Here is a 27,166-nt window from a genome sequence, read left to right as displayed (position 1 = left end):
TTTGGACAATAGTCACCCAATAATTCTCCACCTGCCTTCCCATGTCTTATTTCTTGTCTTTTATCTAATTTTCTTTCACTTTTGGTTTGATCGTTAACACTCTCATTAATACACAGAAAGGAAAATATGTTTACAGTCTAACTTTTAAATTTGCCAAAGCATCTTTAATAGACCATCCACCATGAATGTTATGTAAAATAAATTCCATTCAATAAGATTTTATCAGTTTGGATGTAAAAACTTTGATATCATTATGTGAAAATTGTATCTTCAATGTTGATTAGTTGTAAGTAATGAGATGGGCCAATGACAATAAGCGTCACATAACCACTTAGGCTGAAATGACATACATGACTAACAGTTTAATATTTATGCAACAAAAATCCATAAGATAAGGTATGTTGATTTAAGACTTATTTGTGGTGGTTGTACCTACAGGGAACTAAGAAGTACATGGTGCCCCACTTGGTCAGTAAAGCTACGTCTGAAGCCTCCACTCTCATCAAACTGATGGCCACACTGCTCAACGTACCTGTAAGTACCGTCACAGGTGGTCATTATAGACGGGGGATCATTATAGACAGGGGATCATTATAGATGGGGGATCATTATAGACAGGGGATCATTATAGATGGGGGATCGATATAGACAGGTGGTCATTATAGACAGGGGATCAGTATAGACAGGGGATCATTATAGATGGGGGATCGTTATAGCCAGGTGGTCATTATAGACAGGGGACCATTATAGACAGGGGATCATTATAGACTGGATCATTATAGACAGGGGGTCATTATAGACGGGGAATCATTATATACTGGGGATCATTATAGACGGGGGGTCATTATAGACAGGGGATCAGTATAGACAGGGGATCATTATAGACGCGGAATCATTATAGACTGGGGATCATTATAGACGGGGTATCATTATAGACGGGGGATCATTATAAACAGGGGATCATTATAGACTGGATCATTATAGACAGGGGATCATGATAGACAGGGGATCATTATAGATGGGGGATCGTTATAGACAGGTGGTCATTATAGACAGGGGATCAGTATAGACAGGGGATCATTAGAGACGGGGGATCATTATAGACTGGGGATCATTATAGACGGGGGGTCATTATAGACAGGGGATCCTTATAGACAGGGGATCATTATAGACGGGGAATCATTATAGACTGGGGATCACTACAGACGGGGGATCATTATAGACGGGGGATCATTATAGACAGGGGATCATTATAGACTGGATCATTATAGACAGGGGATCATTATGGACAGGGGATCATTATAGACAGGCAGACATTGTAGACAGGTGTTACTGTGTTGCCATGGCTATAGATAAGTTGATGTGAATTAATGTTTCTATAGACTGGTTTTACAGTGTATTTATTAAAAGTCAAGGAAGGGGCCAAGAATTTTTGTTTAACTTTGTATACAGGAACAACATGATAACATTAGCGTTGTAGTGCTGTTCTTGCAAAAAACTTAAGTCTTCATAAAATTAACGTTTTGTGAGTATGGACAGGTAGTTATTAATGACAGATGTTACTGTATTTATTTTTATGACAATTGACAGATGTCATCGTACTTTTAGAAACAGTCCATAGCTACCATGTATGAAAGAAACGGCGAACAAAGCCTATATTTTCTTGTTTAAATTTATATGCAAGAGAAATGTTCAGACCTTCTTTTCATAAGTTAATAAAGAAATGTTTCCGTGATGTTTGCCTCTATGAAAGATGAATATTTTATGTTTTTGACAGAGTCCTCTATGAAAGATGAATATTTAATGTTTTTGACAGAGTCGTATGAAGCTTCTACTGGAGATGATTAAGTACACCTATACCTACTTGGTGTGTCACTGTGGTAAGGCCGAGATGGAGCGAGCCATCACCTTCCTACAGGTACTCATATAATACATACCTGTATTTAAAAACCTTGCAAAAGTGTAATTATATCTTCAGGTATTCCATTAATATATATTTATATTCCCCACTCATACTAACTTACATTTAATAACTACTGGTACCCTCATGACTATAGAAACAAGCATACATTTACTTCACACTCTGTCCCTTGTTTTCGTCTGTCTGTCACACTTTCCTGTTTGGATCTTATGTTTCATGAAAACGGTATTCAAGTGGTGTGCAGTGCCCAAGAACGATAACTACAGATATAATACCTGTTTGTCAGATTCCCTCTTATTTTATTTTTCGAGTCAAGTTTGTTTCTGGAAGTATCCACAGTCCCACTGATCTTCTTGCTCCAACTGGTACTCAGATACCATTTAACAGTAATACAGTAACTGATTTACAATGTAATGATATTTACAGAATGAAACTGAGGTTGACCTGGGTGGACTTGTACGACTTCACTTCCAGAGGACTCACCAGGAGTTACTGCTGCGACTCAGCACTGACTATTCACAGGTAAATACAGGTGACAGGTGAGCAGAGTTACTGCTGCAACTCAGCACTGACTATTTACAGGTAAATACAGGCAACAGGTGACCAGAGTTACTGCTGCGACTCAGCACTGACTAATTACGGGTAAATACAGGTGACAGGTGAGCAAAGTTACTGCTGCGACTCAGCACTGACTATTTACAGGTAAATACAGGCAACAGGTGAGCAGAGTTACTGCTGCGACTCTGCACTGACTATTCACAGGTAAATACAGGTGACAGGTAAGCAGAGTTACTGCTGCGACTCAGCGCTGACTATTCACAGGTAAATACAGGTGACAGGTAAGCAGAGTTACTGCTGCGACTCAGCGCTGACTATTCACAGGTAAATACAGGTGACAGGTAAGCAGAGTTACTGCTGCGACTCAGCGCTGACTATTTACAGGTAAATACAGGCGACAGGTGAGCAAAGTTACTGCTGCGACTCAGTACTGACTATTTTCAGGTAAATACAGGCGACAGGTAAGGAGGTTGACCTGGGTGGACTTGTACGACTTCACTTCCAGAGGACTCACCAGGAGTTACTGCTGCGACTCAGCACTGACTATTTACAGGTAAATACAGGGGACAGGTGAGCAGAGTTACTGCTGCGACTCTGCACTGACTATTCACAGGTAAATACAGGTGACAGGTAAGCAGAGTTACTGCTGCGACTCAGCGCTGACTATTCACAGGTAAATACAGGTGACAGGTGAGTTTCAGGTAAATACAGGTGACAGGTGAGCAAAGTTACTGCTGCTACTCAGTACTGACTATTTTCAGGTAAATACAGGCGACAGGTGAGCAGAGTTACTGATGCGACTCAGCACTGACTATTCACAGGTAAATACAGGTAACAGGTGAGCAGAGTTACTGCTGCGACTCGGCACTGACTATTTACAGGTAAATACAGGTGACAGGTGAGCAAAGTTACTGCTGCGACTCAGTACTGACTATTTTCAGGTAAATACAGGCGACAGGTGAGCAGAGTTACTGCTGCGACTCAGCACTGACTATTCACAGGTAAATACAGGTAACAGGTGAGCAGAGGTAAATACAGGCGACAGGTGAGCAGAGTTACTGCTGCGACTCGCCACTGACTATTCACAGGTAAATACACTGGTGACAGGTGAGCAGAGTTACCGCTGCGACTCAGCACTGACTATTTACAGGTAAATACAGGTGGCAGGTGGGCAGAGGTAAATACAGGCGACAGGTGAGCAGAGTTACTGCTGCGACTCGGCACTGACTATTCACAGGTAAATACACTGGTGACAGGTGAGCAGAGTTACTGCTGCGACTCAGCACTGACTATTAACAGGTAAATACAGGTGACAGGTGAGCAGAGTAACTGCTGCAACTCGGCACTGACTATTCACAGGTAAATACAGGTGACAGGTGAGCAGAGTTCCTGTGCGACTCGGCACTGACTATTTACAGGTAAATAAAGGTGACAGGTGAGCAGAGTTACTGCTGCGACTCAGCACTGACTATTCACAGGTAAATACAGGTCACAGGTGAGCAGAGGTAAATACAGGCGACAGGTGAGCAGAGTTACTGCTGCGACTCGGCCCTGACTATTCACAGGTAAATACAGGTGACAGGTAAGCAGAGTTACTGTTGCGACTCAGCACTGACTATTTACAGGTAAATACTGGTGACAGGTGAGCAGAGTTACTGCTGCGACTCATCACTGACTATTTACAGGTAAATACAGGTGACAGGTGGGCAGAGGTAAATACAGGCGACAGGGGAGCAGAGTTACTGCTGCGACTCAGCACTGACTATGCACAGGTAAATACAGGTGACAGGTGAGCAGAGGTAAATACAGGCGACAGGTGAGCAGAGTTACTGCTGCGACTCAGTACTGACTATTTACAGGTAAATACAGGTGACAGGTGAGCAGATTTCCTGTGCGACTCGGCACTGACTATTTACAGGTAAATACAGGTGACAGGTGGGCAGAGGTACATACAGGCGACAGGTGAGCAGAGTTACTGCTGCGACTCAGTACTGACTATTTACAGGTAAATACAGGTGACAGGTAAGCAGAGTTACGGCTGCGACTCAGCACTGACTATTTACAGGTAAATACAGGCAACAGGTGAGCAAAGTTACTACTGCGACTCAGTACTGACTATTTTCAGGTAAATACAGGCGACAGGTAAGGAGGTTGACCTGGGGGGACTTGTACGACTTCACTTCCAGAGGACTCACCAGGAGTTACTGCTGCGACTCAGCACTGACTATTCACAGGTAAATACAGGTGACAGGTAAGCAGAGTTACTGCGGCGACTCAGCACTGACTATTAACAGGTAAATACAGGTGACAGGTGAGCAGAGGAACTGCTGCAACTCGGCACTGACTATTCACAGGTAAATACACTGGTGACAGGTGAGCAGAGTTACTGCTGCGACTCAGCCCTGACTATTTACAGGTAAATACAGGTGACAGGTAAGCAGAGTTACTGCTTCGACTCAGCACTGACTATTTACAGGTAAATACAGGCAACAGGTGAGCAGAGTTACTGCTGCGACTCAGTACTGACTATTCACAGGTAAATACAGGCGACAGGTAAGCAGAGTTACTGCTGCGACTCAGCACTGACTATTTACGGGTAAATACAGGTGACAGGTGAGCAGAGTTACTGCTGCGACTCATCACTGACTATTTACAGGTAAATACAGGTGACAGGTGAGCAGAGTTCCTGTGCGACTCGGCACTGACTATTTACAGGTAAATACAGGTGACAGGTGGGCAGAGTTACTGCTGCGACTCAGCACTGACTATTTACAGGGAAATACAGGTGACAGGTGAGCAGAGGTAAATACAGAGTTACTGCTGCGACTCGGCACTGACTATTCACAGGTAAATACACTGGTGACAGGTGAGCAGAGTTACTGCTGCGACTGAGCACTGACTATTTACAGGTAAATACAGTTGACAGGTGGGCAGAGTTACTGCTGCGACTCAGCACTGACTATGCACAGGTAAATACAGGTGACAGGTGAGCAGAGTTCCTGTGCGACTCAGCACTGACTATTTACAGGTAAATACAGGCTGCTGCGACTCAGCACTGACTATTCACAGGTAAATATTTACAGGTAAATACAGGTGACAGGTGAGCAGAGTTACTGCTGCGACTGAGCACTGACTATTTACAGGTAAATACAGTTGACAGGTGGGCAGAGTTACTGCTGCGACTCAGCACTGACTATTCACAGGTTTACAGGTAAATACAGGCGACAGGTGAGCAGAGTTACAGCTGCGACCCAGCACTGACTATTCACAGGTAAATACAGGTAACAGATGAGCAGAGTTGCTGCTGCGACTCAGCACTGACTATTCACAGGTAAATACAGACTGACTATTCACAGGTAAATACAGGTAACAGATGAGCAGAGTTGCTGCTGCGACTCAGCACTGACTATTCACAGGTAAATACAGACTGACTATTCACAGGTAAATACAGGTAACAGATGAGCAGAGTTGCTGCTGCGACTCAGCACTGACTATTCACAGGTAAATGCAGGCGACAGGTAGACAGAAGATTTAACAGGCAATAAGGCCATGTCTGGTAATAAGCCCATCTCTTTAACAAATGTTATTTCATGACTATTTACAGGTAAATACAGGTGACAGGTGGGCAGAGTTACTGCTGCGACTCAGCACTGACTATTCACAGATAAATACAGGCGACAGGAGAGCAGAGGTAAATACAGGCGACAGGAGAGCAGAGTTACTGCTGCGACTCAGCACTGACTATTCACAGGTAAATATTTACAGGTAAATACAGGTGACAGGTGAGCAGAGTTACTGCTGCGACTGAGCACTGACTATTTACAGGTAAATACAGTTGACAGGTGGGCAGAGTTACTGCTGCGACTCAGCACTGACTATTCACAGGTAAATGCAGGCGACAGGTAGACAGTAGATTTAACAGGCAATAAGGCCATGTCTGGTAATAAGCCCATCTCTTTAACAAATGTTATTTCATTGTCCTATGATCTGACAGCCCAACCCCTTATTTTAGCCAGAAATAATGTATTGTCCCCCTGGGTTTATGTTGGGATAAATTTGGCATATAAAATATCCAGATTAATTATTTTAGAGAAATCAGTGAATGTTGAGAGTCAGAAGAAAGCTTAGAAATAATATTCTTCAGATGTAGTTTATATTTACACCAAGTAATTGTAAGTAATTGTAAAATGGAGTTCCTTTACACCTGATAAGATTTTGGTGGCCATTGGTCAAGGTTCAAGGGTTTAAGTCACACTTGACCACCTTTGAAATGAGAAAATATCTTGTGAACTCTTCAGCAGACTGTTTCTACCTTGAGTGTAACCAGTTGTCACTTCTACTCACCTGCTATTGGTAACTGTTTCCATCATTTAGGTATTCAATGGATTGCGTGTACTGGCGACCTATGATGAGAGCTATCAGGGACCTAAAGATATCACAACCTCGGAACAAATGGTAAGAGCTATAGCACATCTACACAATCACACCACAGTTTTATCAAAATGTCTGACAGAAAATTGTTTATATTTCTGTCTGACTTGCAGAATGTCCTTGTTGTCTATAGTATCTGTTGTACAGTTTTCTTGAAGAAACCAACACAATCATGCTACCTGGGTTAACCTGGAACTCATTACCAACATCACTGGCCCTTAGTGAGGAATTACCTTCTTTCAAATCCTCACTTGAAGGTTACCACCGGTCTCTTTACTAATTCTTTGAAATGCCACCTCCTAGGGTCAATTGCACTCCGACCTTGGAGTTCTGATCCTTGTAATGGAAGAAGAAGAAGCCAAGGATTGGCCCCTTCCTAGGGAAACAGTTGAATTTAGCTCACTAAACCATAAACTCATATTTACAGATCTACAGCATACTTACTTTTAAGCACCTTTGGTTCCTTAGACCTGTAAATCACTTGCAGTGTAAAAGAAGACTAGCTCCTCACAGCTAGGTACAAAACTTTGTAATTTAGGTTTTTCCCCCTCAGATTCCAAGGAGAGCCAAAAAATTGAGATATTTGCAATATAAAAAAACGTTTGCTGTGATTACTTAAATATTCAGGTGATTGATACAGGCCCTGTGGGTCTCTTGCTGAATGTGCAGATTCTTGTTTGTTAGTCCCCCACCGGGAACTGCAGTTTTGCGTCATGTCTGTCCATCCTTCAGCTATCTTGTCCGGGCTCTGTCTACTACACTACTTGTCACTGAAACTTCATACTTGATGCATGGGTTCACCTTGGTGAGGCGATGTGTCATGTATCAAAAGTAGGTCACTCTGACCTACATTTTGACCTTTGACCTACATGAAAGAAAAAGATTGTCCGGGCTCTATCTCCTACACTACTAGTCACTGGAACTTCATACTTGGGGTATGGGTTCACCTTGGTGAGGCGGTGTGTCGTATATCAAAGTAGGTCACTTTGTTTTTGACCTTTGACCTGCATAAAAGAAAAAGTTTGTCCGGGCTCTATCTCCTCCACTACTAGTTAATGGAACTTCATTTTGGGGTATGGGTCTGTCAAACATTCATATATAGAATTAGTTTCAGCACAAATTTATCATCTGTGCATTCGGTGAGGGACTACATAATGCTTTACATATTTACTTGTTGTAGGCAGCCTATCTACAGCCCCGCCTGTTGGGTGTGATCGCTTTCTTTGACTCACAGCTGCTGACAGTGAGCATACCTCTGGAGGACAAAATACTGGTGAGTGTGTAATATATGTGATAGTAATTGTGATATAAATGTGTGGTGTTGGTGTGTGATGAAGGTGTGTGTGTAGTGTTTGTGATAAAAATGTGTGGTGTTGGTGTGTGATGAAGGTGTGTATGTAGTGTTTGTGTGAACTATGTGTCTAGCGTAGGTGACTATTTGTTTGAGGTTAATGTTGAAAAGAAAGAGCAATATCCCTGGTGTAGCAATCAGGTGGGGGGGGGTGTCAATTTGAGTTTCTATAACACACATATCCTTTGCTGACAAACTGACATAGCTAAGTTTGTAATCGATAGCAATGTGTGTAATAGGACCATAACATTTACTCAAACATTCTTTGCTTAAGTATTGTATATGGTTGGTATCGAAGTGTAAATTTTTATGTGTACAATACAAATTCAGTCTGAAAATGTTAGAAACTCTGAATAAATTATTCTGATACATATTTTGTGGCGTTGTTATTTTGATAGACATTGGAGAGTTTGACTTCCATCATTCGTCTGATGGGATCTAAGTACATCGGTGTAATCCGTCACAAAGTGGTCAACACTCTCAGGTAAGTAATGGGCAGGTTTAACAGGTCTAGAATGGTCCTCTAAAACATACAATTACATAATTATAATATATGTGCTGTTTATATCCTGCAGTAAGTCCAGTGGACCAAACATGATCCCTCACTCAAAGTAGGGGAGGGACATATAACAGGACAATGTTTGAATTTTATTGAACTGAAATAGATTTTGGTGGGCTTATTACCAGGCATGGGCTTATTGCTGGATAAATACAAGTACCGTCACATTTAACCACTTGTTAACTATCACATAACATGACTTGACGATTTCTGTCAATTAAAACATGTGTATACATATTATTTACTTATATTATAAAAAGAAAAAATCTCAACAGCAAGTCTTTTAATAGTACTTCCATCTCATCAAGGAGTTCTTCAGACTGTTTATTTGAAGTAGACATTATGACGTTATAAACTATGACGTCGCATTATAGTTCGCTATAGCAACGTCCGCTATGTATGGGTACCCGCCATAGCAACATCACAGCAATAGAAATACATAATGTTGGTCTTATTCCCTACAGGATTGGCCTCAAGTGTAAGGACAGACAGATGATGGAGGTGTCGTGTCGGGCTTGGAACTGCTTTGTTACCAGGTATATCATCTTACACATCAGGGGTCGGGCACATTGAGGTGCACACACTCACATGGAGTATGCGTCGCGACTCGTTAAACTGATCGTGGTGGAAGGTTTTTTTGAGTAATGGTTCTGAAATTGATATATTCTACTATCTAATCAATATATAAGTAAACTTCACTGCACACGAAAAGCGCAAGTATTTCCACACTGCGAACATTTCGACTGTACTGTAAACACTTTGAGAAACACAGACTGCAGTATACACTGAAATTCACATACTTTTTTTTATTAATTTTGGCCCATTGGGAAACCTGTGTATAAATCCTTGTTACAGTTAATGCCTTGTTTTGTGTATGACAGCCTGGAGTTGTCCTTCCTTTTGACAATTATTGTCTTGTTTTGTGTATGACAGCCTGGAGTTGTCCTTCCTTTTGACAATTATTGCCTTGTTTTGTGTTTAACAGCCTGGAGTTGTCCTTCCTTGTGACAGTTATTGCCTCATTTTGTGTATGGCAGCCTGGAGTTGTCCTTCCTTGTGACATTTAATGCCTTGTTTTGTGTATGACAGACTGGAGTTGTCCTTCCTTGTTACAGTTATTGCCTTGTTTTGTGTATGACAGCCTGGAGTTGTCCTTCATTTTGACAATTATTGCCTTGTTTCGTGTTTGACAGCCTTGAGTTGTCCTTCCTTGTGACAGTTATTGCCTCATTTTGTGTATGACAGCCTGGAGTTGTCCTTCCTTGTGACAGTTATTGCCTTGTTTTGTGTTTAACTGCCTGGAGTTGTCCTTCCTTGTTACAGTTATTGCCTTTTTTTGTGTATGACAGCTTGGAGTTGTCCTTCCTTGTGACAGTTATTGCCTCATTTTGTGTATGACAGCCTGGAGTTGTCAATCCTTGTGACAGTTATTGGTTTGTTTTATGTTTAACTGCCTGGAGTTGTCCTTCCTTGTGACAGTTAATGACTTGTTTTGTGTATGACAGCCTGGAGTTGTCCTTCCTTGTGATAGTTAATGACTTGTTTTGTGTATGACAGCCTGGAGTTGTCCTTCCTTGTGACAGTTATTGCCTTGTTTTGTGTTTAACTGCCTGGAGTTGTCCTTCCTTGTGACAGTTATTGCCTTGTTTTGTGTTTAACTGCCTGGAGTTGTCCTTCCTTGTGACAGTTATTGCCTCATTTTGGGTATGACAGCCTGGAGTTGTCAATCCTGGTGACAGTTATTGGTTTGTTTTATGTTTAACTGCCTGGAGTTGTCCTTCCTTGTGACAGTTAATGACTTGATTTGTGTATGACAGCCTGGAGTTGTCCTTCCTTGTGACAGTTATTGCCTCATTTTGTGTATGACAGCCTGGAGTTGTCCTTCCTGGGACAGATGATGTCACAGATAATTGCCACCCTGCTGCCACTGTTGGAGCCACTCCCCAGACAGGTTGCCGAAATTTTCTCCTACATCATTGTGGAAAACAGGTTTGTGTTAACTGTATTAACTGTTTGTGATAGGAGCGTTGTTGAGGAGTTTATGCCTGAAGAATATCTAGCCTGATGTTTTGTGTATTGGGCTGCAACAATATATCGTGGGACGATATATCACAATATTTTGAAAACGGTACGGTACACAATATTTTTTGGGAGGTTAGGATACACCCACGATATTTTCAGGATTTTGTCGTTTCTGAGTTTAGTCTACTCATATCAGTTCCAACATGGTGAATGACAGCTCCAGCTTGGCATGCACGTCGAAAGATGTGAATTGTATGAAACTTTGAAGTCATGCCCATTTTGGACCAAATCTATTTCCTGTTGTAATATTGCAACATACATTTTCTCTTTGATTCTACTGTTACTATATGTATCGAGATATGTATTGTATCATCATGTATCATTGCAGCCATACTGTGTCTAAAGAATGGTTTTGCACCTGATATTGTCTCGCCTAGCTGCTGTATTGATAACATAAAAGGTCACCTGACTACATAAACAAAACACAGAACAAACGTAGAACAAGACTGATATATGCTAACATAACATGTTTGTGTCTGATGAATATGTCTAATGAATCACAACTTATTTCGTTCTTGCAGGGAAGAGCTACATGCACATTTCAATGAGATCTACTTTCTCCCCGACATTCCAGAGCTGGCCGAGTGTAATGGTATCCTGAAGCAGTATGTAGCCAGTCCGTCCAGGTAGGCTGTGTATAATCATCCTCTGTTTATCTCTTTGGTACCACAATTTTCTGTTCTCCGCTTTGTTGTCCCCTGCTGGGGAAATATTGAAGAGACCAAAATGATCTATTTCACATATGGCGTTTCAGTGAAATCTGTCTAATCCAACATCTGATAATTACAGCATACCGACATCCTGTCTAACGGAGTATTCCAACAACCTGTCTTATCTGACATTTACTTATAATGCTATTTCAAAATTATCAAATAACAAGCATGCATTCTCTGACACCCTGTCTGACCAATCAATTGGGTTCAATCCACAGGGTGTCAGATTAAACAGCTTTCTTTGTACTCAGATTCTCTGAAATAAGATAATTTAACAGTTGGCAAAAAGAAAAATGTTATGAAAAAGTGGCGAGGGCTTTACTGTGGTAAGTTGAATCCCCCCATTGCAAAGTCGTGATGGGCACCATTGTCTCAACTTCGTGATGAAAAGTTCAACCTCTCTTGTTCATCTAACAGTTGAAATATATGGGCTCCTTTGGGCCTCAGTGTAGTCTTTTGTGATTTACTATACTTGTGTATTATTTTGCGACATCCAGTCAGTCAGACCTGCGGACGACCTTGACCTACTCCACAAAAGGGATATCTCACGAGAGTGTGGACGTCAGAAGACACGCCCTGTCCAAACTCCGCAAACTTCTCCGCGATGAAAAGGTGAGCAAAATACATTCAAGTAAACCTCATTACTTTGGTGGGATGGGACTGACCTGGGACAGAGACAAATTGATGACCAGATGTATTGTATACAAGATAGGGCTGTCCCATGTATTAAAATAGTGACATGGGTTTGGGAGGATGGGGGTCAAGGAATAATTCGAATATGTATATTACGTGACATTTTATAAGCGTGATAGGACATTCCGCAGGAGAAATCGTACCAGTGTTGTCTTTTTCATAGAAGTTGATTATTGTACCAGTATGTTTTCTATCCCACAGGAGAAGTTGTACCAGTATGTGAACAGTAACGAGACAGCTGATCCTGTTATCTCCAACCTGGTGTCACTGGTAAGGCTAAAAACTCATTTTTACTACTGCTCATAAATATAACAACCACCCTCAGATACAAATCGTACTCTGTAGATTTGTAATTGGTGTCTTTTGTTAAATTTCTACTTGCCTTTTTTTGAACATGTGCACATTTAAACAAGTTATGTAAACGTTAACAGAAATTATGTGTCTTTAATTTGCTACAGCTCCTGCAAGGATGTAGGGAGACAGATCCACGGTCCCAGTGCCTTTATGCAGAATGTATTGGAGAGTTGGGTGCCATAGACCCAGGCAGGTATGCAAAAATATTCCTCATATACATAGGCTTCAATGACTATTGGAACAGGATAACGTCGTTATTACAATTTAAAGTCATCTGAGGCAAAGAATCATGTAAACTATGGGATCCCTTTGTTAAATGGGTCAAATCATCTGAAATTTCTAAAACCATCTTCAGACCCAGTAAGCCTAGAATCAATTACTTTTCATGGATGGAAAGGTGTCAGGTGCTTTATAAAATAGTGAATATCATCACCCATGGTCATATATTCTCCCTTGGGGAGGGGGTAAAATGGAAATCATATAAATGCTTATTGGAACTATATGGGGTTTGAACTATATGGGGTTTTATTTTGACGGTATGCAAATTCTGATGTTGACCCACCCCAGGAGTATGATTTGAACAGGATTGCGATATTCCTTTGATTTTCTTCGATTGGAAATCTGTTAAAATTTGATAATGTGCTAAATTTTGAGTTCCCTAAAATACGCCTATTACTGTATTTAATGAGTGTGCGGTAGTTTAGCGAGTTGGAGTAATACCTGAGGCTGCTTATAGTCTATTGAAGTTTTTAAATAAATATTTTCTTGGGCTGAATCTTGCCTAGTATATTCCCACTAAGTCCTTTTCTCGTGCTTTTTGCCTGGCTAAATGAAGTGTTTCAGTAACGATATAGCATGTTTCCTACAGGTTGGAGTTAATGTGTAACAACCCCAAAAGAGACTTTGCCAACTTCCACGCAAATATAGAAGAGGACAATTTTGCTGTTGGCCTTATCAATGAAGTGATCAATGCCTTCCTTGCTGCTCCAGAGTCCAGAATACAGGTAAGTCTAGATTACAGGTGAGTCCAGAATACAGGTAAGCCTAGAATACAGGTAAGCCTAGAATACAGGTAAGTCTAGATTACAGGTGAGTCCAGAATACAGGTAAGCCTAGAATACAGGTAAGCTCAGAAAACAGGTAAGTCCAGGTAAGTCTAGAATACAAGTAAGTCCAGAATACAGGTTAGTTCAGAATACAGGTAAGTCTACAGGTAAGTTCAGAATACAGGTAAGTATGGAATACAGGTAAGTTCAGAATACAGGTAAGTCTAGAGTACAGGTAAGTCCAGAATACAGGTAAGTTCAGAATACAGGTAAGTCTAGAATACAAGTAAGTCTAGAATACAGGTAAGTTCAGAATACAGGTAAGTCTAGAAATACAGGTAAGTCTGGAATACAAGTAAGTCACATAAGTCTAGAATACCGGTAAATCTGGAATACAGGTAAGTCCAGAATACAGGTAAGTCTAGAATACAGGTGAGTTCAGAATACCGGTAAGTCTAGAATATAGAATACAGCTAAGTCTAGAATAGAATACTAGAATACAGGTAAGTTCAGAATACCGGTAAGTCTAGAATATAGAATACAGCTAAGTCTAGAATAGAATACTAGAATACAGGTAAGTCTAGAATGCAGAATACAGCTAAGTCTAGAATAGAATACTAGAATACAGGTAAGTCTAGAATGCAGAATACAGCTAAGTCTAGAATAGAATACTAGAATACAGGTAAGTTCAGAATACAGGTAAGGTGGACTTCTCACTCCCTGTTTACTTAAACTACAGATAAATCTGTCTTGACTCAACTGTCTTTCTCTAAGTGAATTTCTTGTTACATAGCCTGGGTTTGGATACAGTTTAATGCTTCAGTCTGACCCATTTATCTGTCCATTGTGATAGATTATATAGTTTAATTGTTCTCATGAAACAGTATATACTAAAAAGGTCATTGATACTGGGAGAATGATTCTGAACATTGTAGTATTATTAACGATTTGTACTTCCAGGACACAGCTGCATTTGCCTTACAAGAACTGCTGAAAACCTACAAAATAACGGAGCCGAAGACTAGTGACCGAAACTCTGGCCGTATCTGGAAAAGGTTCCCTGATCATGTCCAGGAGATTCTCATTCCATTCCTCAGCTCCAAGTAAGTTTAAAAGTAGTTCAGAAAATCATTTAGAAATATTCACAGACTTCAGCCTATTAAGATTAGCTCATTGGGTCCGAAGGACCAAGGTGAGCTTATGCCATACCGTGGCGTCCGCGTCCATCCGTCAACAATTTGTTTAAACGACTTCTTCTTCCTAACCACTGATTGGAATATAACTAAATTTGACTGATAGCATCTCTAGGTAGTGGGGAATCAAAATTGTACAAATGGTGGGGCTGATCCCCAGGGGGCTGAGGGGCAGGGCAAAAAGGGGGCAATTTGGCTATATTGCTTTAAGCAACTTCTTCTCAGGAACAAAGGGATGGATATCAACCATATTTGACTGGAAGCATCCCTATGTGGTGGGTATTCAAAATTGTACAAATAGTGGGGGGGGGGGCAAAAAGGGGGCAATTTGGCTATATTTCTTTAAGCGACTTCTCTAGAACTATGCCATGGATATCGATCATATTTGGTGGGAAGCATTCATGGGAGGCAGGGATTCAAAATTGTACAAATGGTTGGGCTGACCCCCGGGCTAAGGGGTGGGCCCAAAAAAAGTTTATTACTTGGAAATGGTTGAGATCCCCACCATATAACCATATATACAATTGCTGAGTATAAAGAGAAGAATGCACATTTGCTTCCAGGATGGCACTAGGGGACTGCCCCACCCTTGGAGACTTAACCCCTGGGTCATAACTTTGAAACGGTTGAGATCCCCACCCCAAAACTATATATACAAACGCTAGGCAAAAAGAGACAAATGCAGTCATGATATTAGAATTGACCCTGGGATCTGGCCACAACCGTAGGGACCTAGTTTCTGAGTGACAGCTTGGAAACAGTTGAGATCCCCACCCCATAACCATACATAAAATTGCTCGGCATGAAAAATCGAATACAGATATGCTTCAAGGATTGGCCTTGGGGTCTGGCATGTTCCCTTGGATCTCATTTGGAGAATATTTTGCCATGATTGCTTAGATATCCAGGTGAGCGATACAGGCCCTCTGGGCCTCTTGTTTAAAATTATAAAAGATATATGAATTGTTGAACAAAGCTACATTTACCAGACTGCTAATACAACAAATGTAGTTTTACATCTTTTTTCGGAATTTTTTGCCCTAGTTTTATGATTTTATTGATTAATTGTTTATCACTTGTAGATATGCACTGACCAATTCTACCAAGCATGACTGGTCAAAACAGGTCACACCCATTTACTGCAGCGAGAAGGGACACAACTTTGAAAATTGGGTCAGCACCTGGACAGGCTACTTGTCATCAAAGGTAAGTTCAAGCCAATGTCAAGGTCACATGAGGTCAGCATTTGGATAGGCTATCTGCCATCTATTTTAGAAAAGGTAAAGTTGTTGTAGATAAACGGGGGAAGGGTGTTGGAGGAGAGGAAGTCGGTCGGTTAGTGAAATGAGTGTTCGTTTTGTTTCAGGTAAAGAAAGGGTTTGCCCGTGAAGTCTTCCTGTCCTGTAGTGCTGTCATCAAACACAACGGGAACCTGGCCCTCTACATCCTGCCTTACGTTGTTCTACAGGTTCTCAGGGATGGCACTCCAGACGACATCACAGGTGTAAGTTATTGTATGATATTTTGACAGATTAAGCTATGTCGGTATAGTTAACGTTGTAACTCCTACTTTCTCTTTGAATGATAGATGACCCACATATCCTCAATCAGTTTACAAACTTATTGCATGGCTTCAAGGCCCTCTTCATAGGGAAGAGGGTCTTTGTCCAAGGGGAACAACTGTGCCAAAACAATTCTGTGTTCCATTACAAAGCATAGAGGTCCAATGCCCTCGTGGGCTCATGTCTTGTACAGGAGGGAAATTCCATATGTGGGAGACTCATTGGTCATCCATGCATTGACCACTGACCGCTATGCAATTTAAAAAAAAAAGGGTGACCCCTAACCCCAGTCAGACAAGTAGACATTCATTAAAACAATAAGTCACGGTGTTATAAATAGGACAAGAGCTTGCATACTTGCACCTTGTAAATATTAATTAAATCAACTAAAGTAAATAAGCATACATTTTCAGGAAGGATCCAATAACCACTGTCAAAAGCTGTAACTATGCGTTGGAAACTGTTTTTACAGGCACGTAAAGAAATTCTTAGTTTGTTGGTCCTTTATGAAAAGATAATAAAGATGAAATGAACAAAATATGATCAACAACAGTTTTCTGAGCGTAAGCATTTAGTGGGTTTTGCCGGGATTCGAAACCACAGACTTTAGACTGTTATACTCGAGCTCCCTCTCTAAGTCACAGAGTTATTTGGTCCACGCCCAATATTGCAATAAAGTTAAACCCAAAATGAAATTAGGGAAGGTTTCAATATTAACCACAGCAGCGCAGTGGGACAGGGATTCTTGAATGATGACAAGTGACATGCTGACATCACTGATTTAACGTACTCTTGGTGTATCGATACTGGACTACTTTTTCAGATCCACAATGAGATAACAGAGGTCCTCAATCAGGCCAAGAGACCAGATTCCAAGCAGAAGACAGCCAACCTTCACCACCTGAGTACCCAGACAATCTTCTCTGTGCTCGACTACCTCACCAGATGGATGCACGTCATGCCACAGGTCAAGGGAGTTGACCCTCACACCAAAGGTCAGCATGGAAATGCATCAACATTAATTACCACAACCCATATTCAAGGTCACAAGGATCAAATTTGCTCTAATCTTAAACAGGGATATGTTTCTTCCTTTTTTTTTTAGAGTATTTCTTCTTTTTCTCCTATTTTTCTCACACGTTAAAAAGTTTAGATGTTTTCCTCCTTTTTGAATTTGATTTCCTCCTTTTTTCCAGTCCCTAATCACATTCCTACCTAACTTAGCTGCTTAATAGCCAGGGGGCTAGAGGTATGATAGTCAGCCTGTAGCTTGCTAGGTGAAAGTTTGTCTGAATAAATGACCTTAGCCAACATTCAATGTCACAGGGAAAAAGTTTTGAAAATTGACTTGAGAGACCACCTCTATTAAGAGACCACCTGTGTTTAGGAACAACTTATAAAAATTCCTGTTGCAGTTAGTTACATGTAAACTGAACCTGTACTGAAAGAACAACTGGAATCAGAGACCACCTTATGGTCTTCTAGAAGGTGGTCTCTGAATACAGGCTTGACTATATATAAAGGAAATGGTGCTTGGTTTTGTAATTTTGGAGTTCCTGAGTAGCTGTGACCTTAACCTTTTTATTGACAGTGCCTGTGTGCCATGCTGATTCTACGTACAAAGCTATCCAGGCGTTCCGTCAGGTGATTGACCAGGACCTGCTGGCAGACGCTTGTTATAACTGCAAAGCTTACACTCGTGCTCTTATGCATTTCGAGCAGTTTTTGTCTAGCAAGGGCCACAATATCCAAGAACATCTTAACTTTATGCAGGTAATTAGTCAAAGACTACATGATATTGAATATTGAATGATATTTAAGAATGTAGACAGCTATTAAACACTTGTATATTAATGATTGTTGTTACTTCAGGCTGTATGTGACTATATTTACTGGCTGTATGTGACTATATTTACTGGCTGTATATGTCTATATTTACTGGCTGTATATGACTATATTTACTGGCTGTATATGACTATATTTACTGGCTGTATGTGACTATATTTACTGGCTGTATATGTCTATATTTACTGGCTGTATATGACTATATTTACTGGCTGTATATGACTATATTTCCTGGCTGTATGTTACTATATTTACTGGCTGTATATGACTCTATTTACTGGCTGTATGTGATAATGTGTTTACAGACTGTATGTTATATTATATTTCAGAAGTTGTACGTTGCTCTAGATGAGCCTGATGGAGTGCTAGGTGTGGCCGCAATTAGATTGGCTCCAACATTGACAGAGCAGATTCTCATACATGAAAGTCAAGGTAGGGACACAACGTATACATGGTAGTCAGGGTAGGGACACAACGTATACATGGTAGTCTGGGTAGGGACACAACGTATACATGGTAGTCAGGGTAGAGCTCGAATTTGAAAAAAAAAAAAATTGTTTGTTAAGGGTTTGAAGTGTTTATTATTAGGGTTGTGTATTGGAGATGTGATTACCCTATAGTAATCATGATGTCCATTTGTCTGTCTGCCCTTAAGTACTTTTTTCCAGAGATTATCTCAGATTCCAAATGATTAATCTTTTTGAAATTTGACATGGTGATGCATTGTAATATATAGGTGTGCAAAAGGGGTTAAACAATTCTCAAGTGTCAGGTCACTGTTACTAAAAAAGACTAAGAGGCTGGTGGAGGATGGGGAAGGGAATGGTCAAACACATGGGAGGGCCCTTGCTGACCTGTCGGTGTTCTAGCTTGTAAAGGGTTGAAATGTTGTTATCTCCAGGTCAGCATCAGTGTGCCCAGGCGTGCTATGAGAAAGCAATCCAGAGTGAGGCTGACAATGTAGTTCACCACCAGGGGCTACTGCGTAACTTGATTGAACTGGGAGAACACAGCAAGGCCTTGCTCCACGCCACGGGGGCCGTCGCTGAGAAACCCGACTGGGCTCATCACCTCAACGCATACATGGTGGAGTCAGCATGGAGATTGGGCAACTGGTCGAAACTGGAGAGCTGTATCAAGTCTGTAAGTTCATGATAGCATTAATACATACAGGAGAGCTTCATTAACAGCATTCTTCTTGTATGCAAACCTTTGTCGATGGTCGGTAATCTTGCCTACTTCCAAGTAATATCGTTCTCAAAGAAAAACCTATAACAGATTCAAGAGAAATGCAAACCCAATCAAAATATAATTTCAATATTATGATTCTGATTAGAAAAATGTTCTTAAAACAACATAACTACCCTTGTGTTTCCTGTAATCATTGTCATGTTACATTTTCCCCTAATTTTCCACATACTTAGATCTGACAATTTAAGTGCTTGTTTTGAGCTTTCTACATTTTATTTTATGTACCTTTGGCTTATGATTTAATCAATTCGGCCCTTCTACGTTCAAAAACTTTAAAATATCAGATTTAAGCAAGGCTACTACGTTCAGATATTGCATCGGAGTTACATGACCTTACAATCTGTACTTAATTTGTCTGGTGTTGACTGACAATGCTCACTGTCCGTTTATTACCACTTAATCCACACTGATTAAAAATATTGTACCATAATGTTATCAGTAATTATTTACATTATTTTTGCAGGACAAAAGCAGTAGGAACTGGGCTGTGGGTATCGGGAAGATTTTAATGGCGGCAAAAGATAGGGTAATTATAACATGACAGTACTGTGTGACACGGGTTGGTGACCAACTTGAATATATACTAAGTACAAGCTCATATGTTCAAACTAAGGGCATACTTGATTCTGATGTGCCAGTCATGCCGGGTTTGTGCTTTCCGGCGGCATACTACATACACGCAATATGGCCAACACAAGTCACATTGTCTCTCCAGTCCGGCAAAACTTCTTATCCAATGGCACGTGCCGAATTCACGTGACTTCAGGGGCATAATTGTGTATCAAGTGGTAGTGCCGCCTTCCCGGTGGCGACCGGCATGCCAGAATCAAGTTAGTCCATCAACTTTCTGTGATAATGTGCCTGAATGTTTAAATACAAACACATGTTCAAGTCATGACCACGAATGTTCAGGTATCTGCTGCAGCCTTCAACCTGTGAACAAACTCGTGAGCATTTGTTGTGTTCTGATTCTGTATTTGTCTGGATTTGTAAAATGTTTATTATGGCATTCACTTGTTCATTCTGAATCTTTGAACTGACAGAAATGTATACAGCGAAACATCATCGAAAGTTTTAGTTAAAGGAACATTCGGAGGTGATGTCTATCTGATGTTTGGTTTTAGAAATCTGAGCAACTGCGTAAACAGCTACAGATTGTGAGACGTGACCAGATGGCACCCCTGTCCGCAGCCAGTATGGAGACCGGATCGTACCATCGGGGGTACGAATATATAACAAGGTAGGGTCACACAGAGACAAGTATGGAGCATAGACCATACCACTTGGGATATGAATAATTAATGAGGTAGGCTCACACACACCCAACTATAGAGTGTGGAACATACCAACAGGTACACAAATAAGGTATATCTGATAACTGCTTTAGAGTCACTGTTCTGTCAAATTTGATGCCCACATATGTTACAAGGTCTGGGAAACATATTTTAACCCTGTAAATATACATTCTGCTTATAATATAAGGGGAGGGGGTTCAAATCACAAAACAGCTCAGGAATCACCAGCTTACATTTGATGCCTGAGCTTTGTTGTAATTGGAACCCCTCCCCTGATATTTACATATTTGATACCAATCACCCTGCATAGTGTTTGGTATCCATACTCGGAGCGAAGTGCCCGACTGATTGACACACTTATAACTGATACGACCTTGGCTCTACTACTTTAATTTGATACTGTTTATAAGGTACGATCAATGATGCGCAACCCATGCACTGAGAGGGGGACATAATGCCTGCGCAGTGCTGTACAATATTTAAACAATTTGTTAGTAAATTATTTTTATTTATATTCACATTACTTTGAGAGGGCAGATGTTCTCACCTTTCCGTATTGTTGTGCCCACAGACTACACATGCTAAGCGAGATAGAGGAGAGTGTAGGTGAGCTGATGGACCTTCACACGGAGGACAGCGGCTCCACTGCCAGCAAACATGCCACAGCTGACCTGCTTCGCCAGTGGGAATCTCGTCTACAAGTTATGCAGGTAAGTTAAAAAGATCAAGTCAAGCTTTGATTCATGTGATAAACTGGTCTAAGTTTTCAGCTTATATCTTAATCAACACTATTCAATGCTGTTTACTGTATACATTTTTTTGGGGGGATGAAACAGAAGAAAGAAATGCAACAGTTTTGCCAGAAGGACAATTACATTTAGGGTCTCTTCCACAGTTTTTGTTCTTGCTTTGATTTTGTAAACTTTGCAGCTATTTCACAACCGTTTAAGCTGTACTCCAAATGAATTGTGTTGCTTCATTTCAGTGTTCTTTTCGGATACAAGAGCCGGTTTTGACCCTACGGAGGATTCTATTTACTCTTGCGCAGCAGACCTCAGGTCAAGAGGTGGACCAGGAAATAGGCCACTGGTGGCTGTGGAGTGCTCGAATAGCTCAAAGGTCAGTACTTGTAAAGGTCATCTCCATAGGTCACTTGTGAGTCTGGAGTGCCGGAATAGCTCGAAAGGTCAATAGAAGTCAATGTCATCATGCAGTGTGGGTCACTGGCTCTGAAGTGTTAGAATAGTTCAAAGGTCAGTAATTTTAGAGGTCATCTCCATAGGTCACTGGTGGCTCTTGAGCGCCTCCATAGTTCAAGGTCAATAAATTCAAGTTTATCTTTACAGATCACTTGTGGCAGTGTATTGTCCACATAACTCAAAGTCAAGTCCTCTACAGTTAGACACACTATATATATGGAAATTAAATTTAAGATTTACTTTGCTTCTACAGAGCAGGCCATCTACAGACAGCGTTTAGCTGTCTACTCCAGGCCAGTGACTACAATCTACCCCAAGTGTTCCTGGAGAGGGCTGAGTGGCTGTGGACCAAGGTAGGTAGATATGTGTGGGTGTTCTTGGAGAGGGCTGATCATGAGTGGCTGTGGACCAAGGTAGGTAGATGTGAGGGGGTGTTCCTGGAGAGGGCTGAGTGGCTGTGGACCAAGGTAGGTAGATGTGTGAGGGTGTTCCAGGAGAGGGCTGAGTGGCTGTGGACCAAGGGAGGTAGATGTGTGGGGGTGTTCCTGGAGCGGGCTGAGTGGCTGTGGACCAAGGTAGGTAGATGTGTGGGGGTGTTCCTGGAGAGGGCTGATCATGAGTGGCTGTGGACCAAGGTAGGTAGATGTGTGGGGGTGCTCCTGGAGAGGGCTGAATGGCTGTTGACCAAGGTAAGAAGATTTGTGGGGGTATTCCTGGAGAGGGCCGAGTGGCTGTGGACCAAGGTAAGTTGATGTGTGGGGGAGGAAAGAGGTAGCTAACGTTTATTTTCTGAGGATACTAAGTGACAGCTAGTGTCACTTAGTATCCTCAGAAAATAAACTTTTCTAAACTAGCCTAAGGTTAGAAAATAAACTTTTCTAAACTAGCCTAAGGTTAGAAGGGGAGAATAGTGCAGGAATCGGTTCAATTAGTGGAGGAAGATACTGTATACTGGGTTATTTTCGACGCAGTGTTCTTTTTCACACATTTTGCAGAAGAATTGTTTTAAAATGCTACATCTGTTTTTATACACCCGTCAAATTTGACGGGAGTATTATGGTATGGCGTCGTCTGTCCGGCCAGCCGGCATAAACTTTTGTTTGTCTGGCAATCTTCTCCTACAGTTTTCGACCGATCTCTTTAAAACTTGGTATACATTATAATTTGAAATTGTGTCTCCCTTAAAAAGAATTTTGATTCGAAAAAATTTCCAAAAGTTATTGCCCTTTGTTCATTTCAGTATTTTATTTTTTTGTCCGGAGATTTTCTCCTACATTTTTTATAGCATGTCAGCTAACCACTCTTAGAATTATGCAGATCTTATTTCAATTTATTACATTCTTACTAATAAATACAGATTTTTTGTATATGCGGTACGACACAATTCCTCTAACCCATATCAGCCCTCGCCGTATCACACCCCAAAATCTGTATCAGCCCCCGCCGTATCACACCCCAAAACCCGTATCAGCCCTCTCCGTAATCAGCTCGCAAAACCTGTATCACACCCTCTTTGGAAATTTTCCGTTTTTCAATATTTCAAAAGAAAAATAGATCATAGGATAGTAGCTTTTATTAGTAAGTATGTAATAAACAGAATAAAACATGCCTTTTCCCACATCACACCCAGTATCAACCCTCGACCAATATCAGCCCTCAGGGTGATCTTGCAGTCTCAAGTTGATACTGGGTGTGATATGGAAAAAGGCATGTATTATTCTCTATGTAAAAAAGTAAATACCATGTACACTATATGGCATTCGACGGGCGTATATTGTTCCGCCCCACGGTACTCTCGTTAAGATTGTAGATCATACCACAGACCTGTAACAGAGATGATACACAATAGAAAGTTAGAATGATTCACTAGGTTGAAGGAGAACTCTTTTCCATGAACTCTATACTGTGAAATTATTATTTTCCTGACAAAAACTAGCTTGAATTCAAAGCTGTAAACATTATTTAAAAAATGTGCTAATGTTAGAGGGAAAGGTAAGATGAATCTGGACTAGATTAATGGGAGCGAGTAGAACAGTCACATGATGAAAGGTAAGATGAATCTGGACTAAGATTAATGGGAGATAGTAGAACAGTCACATGATGAGAGGTAAGATGAATCTGGACTAGATTAATGGGAGCGAGTAGAACCGTCACATGATGAAAGGTAAGATGCATCTGGACTAAGATTAATGGGAGCGAGAAGAACAGTCACATGATGATAGGTAGGATGAATCTGGACTAAGATTAATGGGAGAGAGTAGAACAGTCACACATGATGATAGGTAAAATGAATCTGGACTAAGATTAATGGGAGAGAGTAGAACAGTCACATGATGATAGGTAAGATGAATCTGGACTAAGATTAATGGGGGAGAGTAGAACAGTCACATGATGAAAGGTAAGATGAATCTGGACTAAGATTAATGGGAGAGAGTAGAACAGTCACATGATGATAGGTAAGATGAATCTGGACTAAGATTAATGGGGGAGAGTAGAACAGTCACATGATGAAAGGTAAGATGAATCTGGACTAAGATTAATGGGAGAGAGTAGAACAGTCACATGATGATAGGTAAGATGAATCTGGACTAAGATTAATGGGGGAGAGTAGAACAGTCACATGATGAAAGGTAAGATGAATCTGGACTAAGATTAATGGGAGAGAGTAGAACAGTCACATGATGATAGGTAAGATGAATCTGGACTAAGATTAATGGGGGAGAGTAGAACAGTCACATGATGAAAGGTAAGATGAATCTGGACTAAGATTAATGGGAGAGAGTAGAACAGTCACATGATGATAGGTAAGATGAATCTGGACTAAGATTAATGGGGGAGAGTAGAACAGTCACATGATGAAAGGTAAGATGAATCTGGACTAAGATTAATGGGAGAGAGTAGAACAGTCACATGATGATAGGTAAGATGAATCTGGACTAAGATTAATGGGGGAGAGTAGAACAGTCACATGATGAAAGGTAAGATGAATCTGGACTAAGATTAATGGGGGAGAGTAGAACAGTCACATGATGAAAGGTAAGATGAATCTGGACTAAGATTAATGGGAGAGAGTAGAACAGTCACATGGTGATAGGTAAGATGAATCTGGACTAAGATTAATGGGAGAGAGTAGAACAGTCACATGATGATAGTTGATGGATAGGAAGGGAAGGTACATGAATTTGGACCATAACAACAATCATTAAGCTCACTACATCCCGACATTTTCTTTGCCTAACTTTTATATTTATGTTTATCAGGGAGAAAAAGACCAAGCCATCTTGTGTCTGGAGCGAGGAATGTCCGTCCATTTTGAGGATGTTTCCAAATTGAAACTGGACGGTTCAGCACAGACGGACAACAAACGCAAGACATATGCCAAGGTACAAAAATTTCAATAGCTTAACAGCTTAACTTGTAGGAGTGTAAGAACTGTGTTTTGGAACATTTCATCATGGCAGAGCAGTAGGCACTTTTCAATCCATATATGGTGTGTAGCAGTTGGTAATTTCTGCTATATTGAAACATTGATAGACCACCTCTTTTGGGAAATTTAGTGTGTGGGACAAAATGTAAGGTTAACAAGTTAACCAGGAGATTACTCTAACAATGATTTGAATGCTTAAAAACATAATTTTCAGGTAAGATTTATGCAGATAACCACAATGGTAAGTGTTAATCTAGTTGATCTTTAACCTACAGGCATTGCTGTTGTACGGGTGCTACAGTGAAGAAACATCTAAGATGGAGAGTAACGTGATCTTGAAGCAGTACAAAGAAGTGACAGACGTCTACCCAGACTGGGAGGACGGACATTTCCACTTGGCAAAGTATTACGACAAGATCATGACCACTCTGCTGGAGGACAAGGACAAACCTGATCCTTCTCGCCAACGGTAAGGTCACACCTACAACGGTAAGGTCACACCTACAATGGTAAGGTCACACCTACAACGGTAAGGTCACACCTACAACGGTAAGGTCACACCTACAACAGTAAGGTCAAAACTACATCGGTAAGGTCACACCTACAACAGTCAGGTCACACCTAACACGGTAAGGTCACCCCTACAACGGTAAGGTCACACCTACAACAGTAAGGTCACACCTACAACAGTAAGGTCGAAACTACAACGGTAAGGTCACACCTACAACAGTCAGGTCACACCTACAATGGTAAAGTCACACCTACAACGGTAAGGTCACACCTACAACAGTAAGGTCACACCTACAACAGTAAGGTCAAAACTACAATGGTAAGGTCACACCTACAACAGTCAGGTCACACCTAACACTGTAAGGTCACACCTACAACGGTAAGGTCACACCTACAACAGTAAGGTCAAAACTACAACAGTAAGGTCACACCTACAACAGTCAGGTCACACCTTACACGGTAAGGTCACACCTACAACGGTAAGGTCACACCTACAACAATAAGGTCACACCTACGACAGTAAGGTCACACCTACGACAGTAAGGTCACACCTACGACAGTAAGGGCGCACCTACGACAGTAAGGTCACACCTACGACAGTAAGGTCACACCTACAATGGTAAGGTCACACCTACGACGGTAAGGTCACACCTACGACGGTAAGGTCACACCTACAACGGTAAGGTCACACCTACAACAGTAAGGTCACACCTACAACAGTAAGGTCAAAACTACAACAGTAAGGTCAAAACTACAACGGTCAGGTCACACCTACAACAGTAAGGTCACACCTACAACGGTAAAGTCACACCTACAACGGTAAGGTCACACCTACAACAGTCAGGTCACACCTACAACGGTAAGGTCACACATACAACAGTAAGGTCACACCTGTAAGAGTGAGGTCACGCATACAACGGTAAGGTCACACCTACAACAAAAAGGTCAAACCTGTAAGAGTAAGGTCACACATACAACGGTAAGGTTACACCTACAACAAAAAGGTCACACCTGTAAGAGTGAGGTCACACCTACAAAGGAGAGTTCAAACCAAAAACAGTAAGGTCACACACCTGTAAGAGTGAGGTCACATATACAATGGTAAGGTCACACCTACAACAGTAAGGTTGCACCTACAACATTGCCCCTTTTCTGATTGTAGCCTTGGGTTGTTGG

At 41.1% G+C, this 27,166-nt stretch overlaps 1 protein-coding gene across 1 annotated transcript in view; it reads left to right on the top strand.

Moving 5' to 3' along the window:
- Window positions 1-438: 438 nt before the first annotated feature.
- Window positions 439-27,166, top strand: part of LOC110456310 (serine/threonine-protein kinase ATR-like) — a gene marked incomplete at its 5' end in the record, with an annotated part of 46,979 nt that continues 20,251 nt past the window's right edge. The window contains 30 exons of the mRNA XM_021506961.1: window positions 439-534; window positions 1,817-1,918; window positions 2,348-2,443; window positions 2,934-3,032; window positions 4,165-4,251; window positions 4,615-4,713; window positions 6,854-6,934; window positions 8,091-8,183; window positions 8,660-8,745; window positions 9,285-9,356; window positions 10,690-10,809; window positions 11,424-11,528; window positions 12,113-12,227; window positions 12,510-12,578; window positions 12,767-12,855; window positions 13,531-13,666; window positions 14,669-14,811; window positions 15,984-16,107; window positions 16,268-16,405; window positions 17,287-17,458; window positions 18,055-18,236; window positions 18,638-18,740; window positions 19,210-19,451; window positions 20,023-20,085; window positions 20,684-20,799; window positions 21,426-21,564; window positions 21,840-21,973; window positions 22,307-22,406; window positions 25,314-25,436; window positions 25,756-25,949. Of these exons, the coding sequence (XP_021362636.1) occupies window positions 439-534; window positions 1,817-1,918; window positions 2,348-2,443; window positions 2,934-3,032; window positions 4,165-4,251; window positions 4,615-4,713; window positions 6,854-6,934; window positions 8,091-8,183; window positions 8,660-8,745; window positions 9,285-9,356; window positions 10,690-10,809; window positions 11,424-11,528; window positions 12,113-12,227; window positions 12,510-12,578; window positions 12,767-12,855; window positions 13,531-13,666; window positions 14,669-14,811; window positions 15,984-16,107; window positions 16,268-16,405; window positions 17,287-17,458; window positions 18,055-18,236; window positions 18,638-18,740; window positions 19,210-19,451; window positions 20,023-20,085; window positions 20,684-20,799; window positions 21,426-21,564; window positions 21,840-21,973; window positions 22,307-22,406; window positions 25,314-25,436; window positions 25,756-25,949 (3,518 nt within the window). The remainder of the gene's footprint in view (window positions 535-1,816; window positions 1,919-2,347; window positions 2,444-2,933; window positions 3,033-4,164; window positions 4,252-4,614; window positions 4,714-6,853; window positions 6,935-8,090; window positions 8,184-8,659; window positions 8,746-9,284; window positions 9,357-10,689; window positions 10,810-11,423; window positions 11,529-12,112; window positions 12,228-12,509; window positions 12,579-12,766; window positions 12,856-13,530; window positions 13,667-14,668; window positions 14,812-15,983; window positions 16,108-16,267; window positions 16,406-17,286; window positions 17,459-18,054; window positions 18,237-18,637; window positions 18,741-19,209; window positions 19,452-20,022; window positions 20,086-20,683; window positions 20,800-21,425; window positions 21,565-21,839; window positions 21,974-22,306; window positions 22,407-25,313; window positions 25,437-25,755; window positions 25,950-27,166) is intronic.

This window comes from Mizuhopecten yessoensis, unplaced genomic scaffold, assembly GCF_002113885.1.
Source record: "Mizuhopecten yessoensis strain PY_sf001 unplaced genomic scaffold, ASM211388v2 scaffold8657, whole genome shotgun sequence".
Taxonomy (NCBI): domain Eukaryota; kingdom Metazoa; phylum Mollusca; class Bivalvia; order Pectinida; family Pectinidae; genus Mizuhopecten; species Mizuhopecten yessoensis.
The sequence above is the reverse complement of the archived record's forward strand: the minus strand, read 5'-3'. Positions and strand labels throughout refer to the sequence as shown.